The 4,756-nt window shown below is 51.8% G+C and overlaps 1 protein-coding gene across 1 annotated transcript; it reads left to right on the top strand.

Annotated features, from left to right (window-relative positions):
* Positions 1–554, top strand: SLS55_010064 (uncharacterized protein; the record flags this gene model as incomplete). Its single annotated transcript, XM_066781455.1, has 2 exons — positions 1–4; positions 151–554. 2 exons carry the CDS (start codon positions 1–3, stop codon positions 552–554), a joined length of 408 nt encoding a protein of 135 aa, XP_066628457.1.
* Positions 555–4,756: the final 4,202 nt, after the last annotated feature.

Consider the following 4,756-nt stretch of genomic DNA (forward strand, 5'->3'; position numbering starts at 1 on the left):
ATGAGTAAGCTCTCCCCTTTTCTCTCTCTCTCTCTCTCTCCCTCCTCCTCACTCCCTCCTCCTCACTCCCTCCTCCTCACTCCCTCGCTTCAATTAGTAGAGTAAGTTCTAAAAATAGGAAATTAATAATTGGGTTACGACGAACTGCAGGACACTTCAATGACTCCGACCAACCACGACTTCCGGACAACACCAACATGGCCGGCTTCAGCTGGGGCTACAACGAGAAGATGGCCAATGTCGGCGGGCTGCAGGTCCTGTACACGATGCCCGCCGCCGAAGGCGCGGGCGGCATCGGGCTGCTCCAGATGAACAAGATGAACAAGATTGTCGACGACGGCGAGTGGCAGAGCATCGACGCGGCCAACTCGAGCAATCCGTTCCAGAGCGTGGCGAGGTATTCGTCGGTGGCGGCGACGGAGGCTGGGAGGGTCTACGCGGTCGTGGAGGACGGGGGTTCGGGGAAGGCGGAGCTGAGGGAGTGGGAGTGGGTGCAGGAGGATTTGGCATATGCGTTGCGGGGGACTGTCAATACGGATGTGTCGCGATCTTGAAATGATATGGAATTGAGATCTTTATGTAAGTATGTTAATCCACCTTGATGGGACTTGTCTTGTCGTTCGCAACACACTTGTAGCTCTGGACCGTCATCGAGGAATTTCCGTCCGCACCGAATTTACCAGCCTGAATGTTCTCCAGATCTTGAAAGGATCCTCTGTCGCCGTCACAGTCGCGAGATCTGTTACAGCGCATTGTCAGCTGATTTATCGCTCAAGTCATGATCAGCATTGGCTTACTCCCACACAGTGCAGTATGAACCACTGTCGTCGAAGTCGTAGGATAACGCCGGCCGGCAGGTGAACCATATCTCATCGATGTTGTAGCACTGGTCTGCCTCAGCAGCTCGAAAATTGTGCATGTCGTGGCAGTTGTTGCTGAGATCCAGCTCGTAAGTTAGGGCAAATCCTTTGCCAACGCCATCACCGGACTTCGAACCGGTATCGCCTGTGCCAACTCTATCACAGTTGTTCGGATCTGGGGGTGAGGGTGGGCACTGTGGCGGCGCTTGCGTAGGTGAGGGAGCCGAGTATGTGGTGACGCCGTAGAGGAACAGGCTCAGCGCAACTTCGGCGCTGAATCTCATGGTTGCGGCCGGGTGTGCGGTGGTTCGGGTTGCACACCGGAGGGAGTTGGTGAGGAGCTCGAGGCTTCCCGGCGGTCGGCGAGCTACTCCGGTTTTAAACCCAGCTGGCTCTGGTGTGCGCTCGTTGATTCGTGTTCCAGCCTTGCGGCAACTGACGTTTGCCCGCTCTGGAAAAGCAACAGAAGAAGGCCAAGAGACCGTGTGACTGTGGACCAACCCGTTGGCCAACGGTCAATTTGGCGTAACCGTGAGACACAGATGTCTTATTAATAGCCCTCTTATTTCAGTGTCTCACAGCATCTGATTGGCTATATAAATCTGAAAGACTAACCGCACCATATCACGATCATTGACCAACCGCATGCTGGTATGCTGTTCAAGCAAATTATTTGTGAGCTGTGTCAAATATCCAACTGTCCAGCACACTGAGCCAAGCCGCCAACATTGGGAGTCAGAGCAGCGCATGTTCCTCAACGTAGTTCCGGCCGAGCAAACCTCTTTCTATCAACGTCCTCGTGTCCAAAACCAACAGCAGATAGATTGGCCGGGTTTGAGAGGCAACTATACACTCCGCTTGATGCCAACTGAACCCAACGCTTCGAACACGAGAGGCTGAGCGAAAAGTTTAAGAGGATATTCGTAGACACAATCGATTTCATTGCCGCTTTCACTGTTGTATCAACAACACACAACAGTGGCAGTGAAGATCTTAGTGAACCGAGCGAGGGTGAAGAAGGCTACTCCAACAGGAAATGGGTCGGAAGAGCCAATCGAAAAGTGAGATCGCACGAACATGAAGTAAAGTACAACGACTTCAAAGGATGATACGATGATCGATACTAGTCTGGTGATCACGCGTACCGGATCTTCATGGACAGTACACTTGGTCGAATCCCTCACGCGCGAGAGGCCAGTACCGCAATAAAATCAGCCAAGGATTAATGAAGGTTCACAGTTTACAAGGACAGCCACAAAGCGCATTTTCGAAGTCCGAAATAAGAATGTAATCAATTTCTATGCAGTGTAATCTATTCAGAGCAAAGGCCACCTCTACGGCGGCATGCAATCCAGCCCGTTATCCGGCACCCCACCCGGCGGCCTGTATGCTCTCGACGTGGTGACCGTCACAGTGACCGTACCATTCCCCTCCACCGGCCGCAACGGCGGTCCGGGCGTGACAACACCGCCGTGCGAGGTTGTCTGGTTGGCATACGGCGCTTGCGTGGCATTGGCTTGGAAAATAGTGCCATGTTGGTTGGTGAGATGAGGTGCCCCAGCCGGAAGTGAACTTGCGTCCGGGCCGTGGGGTTGGTGTCGCCGAACAAGGCCGGCGGAAGCGGCAAGCGGAAGCGCGAGGAGATTGGCGTGGAGAAGCTGCATGTTTGCGAGGATGTTCTGGGTGCTGGCGACACTGAAGGACTTGCGGGGCGGTGGTATATGTAGTGGGGTGGCGGGACAACACAAAGGCATTGTTCAAGATCTAAGGCGGTTTGCCTGCTGGCGCGGCGAGATGTGTGTCGTGGCGTTGTTCTGGGCAATGTTCATTACGCGCTCTTGTGGAAAGAAGGGTATGCTGCAAACGCCGGGGAAAATCGTACGTCACCCGATCAAAATGATGCTGGGAAATTCAGATAGAGCTTTGTGGAGCCTTTGCCATTCAGGATTTCTCGAGATATTGTTTCATTGTGGATCGTCTCTATTGAACAAAGAGAAAATGGAGACCATTAACCAGTTTTGGGAGTATCAGGGATGAGATCGCTAGTGCTACCAGGCGATTCTGATTCACCTCCTTCTCGTTTCATCCAAGTACAGTTCCAGCTCGCCACACCGTCTAGGACATCTTCGTTCAATGAAGCAGATTTCAAACTGGGCCAAAGGGCTTGATCAAGTCCAATGCAATCTCTATACCTATAGAAATTATAATATGCAAGTAAGCAGATGGTCCGTTGAATCTTGCTGGAGTCTCAAGATAACACTTACGGGTAAACAGTGCAAGTCGCATTGCCAGTTTCCGGCGCAGACTGGAAAGGCAGCTCGTATTCTGTTGCACCCATCACGAGCCATTTGTAACGTATTGAGTTCTGAAAGTTGGTACACTCATTTGGCACGGCTGATGTCCAGAATGCACCATCTTCATTGTGAAGCGCGAAACTGATTGGCCGAATGCAGCCTCTCTTTCCATTGTTGATCCAACAAACTCGAGGTGGGTTCTTGGAATCGACGGATGTGGTGCTTGTTGCCTTTGCTGATGGTGTTCTCTTCATGTCGGCAGGTAAGACCGTTTCGACGCTAGTAGCAGCAGTATAAGATGTTACTTCTACCATGAACGAGGTCTCTGTAAGCTCTTTGGCGGAAACGCACAGGAGAAGAAACCAGAGGAAAAGATACATTTTCAATGATGAAAGAGTAATGCAGACGCCAAATCGCGATGAAAATGTTGCGGAGAGGCGTTTGGGGACTATTACTCGTGGGCATTCTCAGTTTATATACCCATGAGGTCAGACAGGTGAGGGCTGTCATCACCAGCTCCGCATTCATGGCGCAAACTGTCGAAGTGAGCCCCAATAGTGCTGGCGTTGGGGTCTCAGTACTGCAAAATGTTGGTCAAACCGTCTTGGTTGGTACTCATCGTATGGTTCTGAGATTCCAAGAAGGGATTTTCAAGTTTGTTACGACTTGTTTGCACGTCTCTGCTCTCAAGCTGTGGGGTTTCACAAAGTCGACCAACACCGTCATCCAGATTTCCCTTCCGGCAAAAGTTTCCAGAGCACCACTACACTTGCGGCGCTCAAGGTGTGAAGGATGAGGGAGAAGAACCACAATATGACGCAATGCAGCGACGCCTTCGAACTACACGGCGAACTTTCAAGAGCTGTTGGTCGGCTGATCAACTGTATGTACCCTATTGAAATAGGCGAAAGTAATTTCTTAACCATTCAATATATGCCCAATTACTACTCCCCGAGCTTTGAATAGTGCAGAGCACTTTCTGTGTTGAACTACAAACACACCCTTGGTGATATGCAGCTACAAGCAAAAGACGCTCCCAAGCACCTACCCCGAACCATCACATCCCACGCACCGTCATTGATAACCAATAAACTTCGCCCTCGCTCCATCTTTCCAAGCACAATGGTAGCTCGAGACGTTGCGCACCATGTCCCCCACAAAGTAAAGGAAACCTCCATCTGCCGCGCTCGCGTTTAGGCCCACCGATCCACCACCTCCGCAACCAGGAAGACTAATTTCCCAGTGTTAGCACGTAGGGTACGCAGTAAAACAAGGCAGAGAAACGACCTACATAAAGACCGTGCAAGTCGCCTTCTGAGCCTCCAGCTCATGGAAGTAATACCCGTCCGCCCGATTGTCCCATTCCCCACCTAGAAAGCCGTTCGTACTTAGGTTCGTACACGTGCCTTGGTTAGCAATAATCGGAATGGCCTCCGAAATGCTGGCGTTATCGGTAGAGTTCCGGAATAGGGTGAAGGCTGTAAAGGCGACGTCCGGGTTTGTGTTGTAATGCTGATCCGGCCAGATGTTGAGCCAAGAGGGCATTGTCGCCGCTGCCGCTGCCGCACTGGCGCTGGAACTGGCACTGGCGACCGTGGACGA

This window comes from Diplodia seriata (assembly GCF_021436955.1).
Source record: "Diplodia seriata strain FDS-637 chromosome Unknown scaffold_11, whole genome shotgun sequence".
Classification (NCBI taxonomy): domain Eukaryota; kingdom Fungi; phylum Ascomycota; class Dothideomycetes; order Botryosphaeriales; family Botryosphaeriaceae; genus Diplodia; species Diplodia seriata.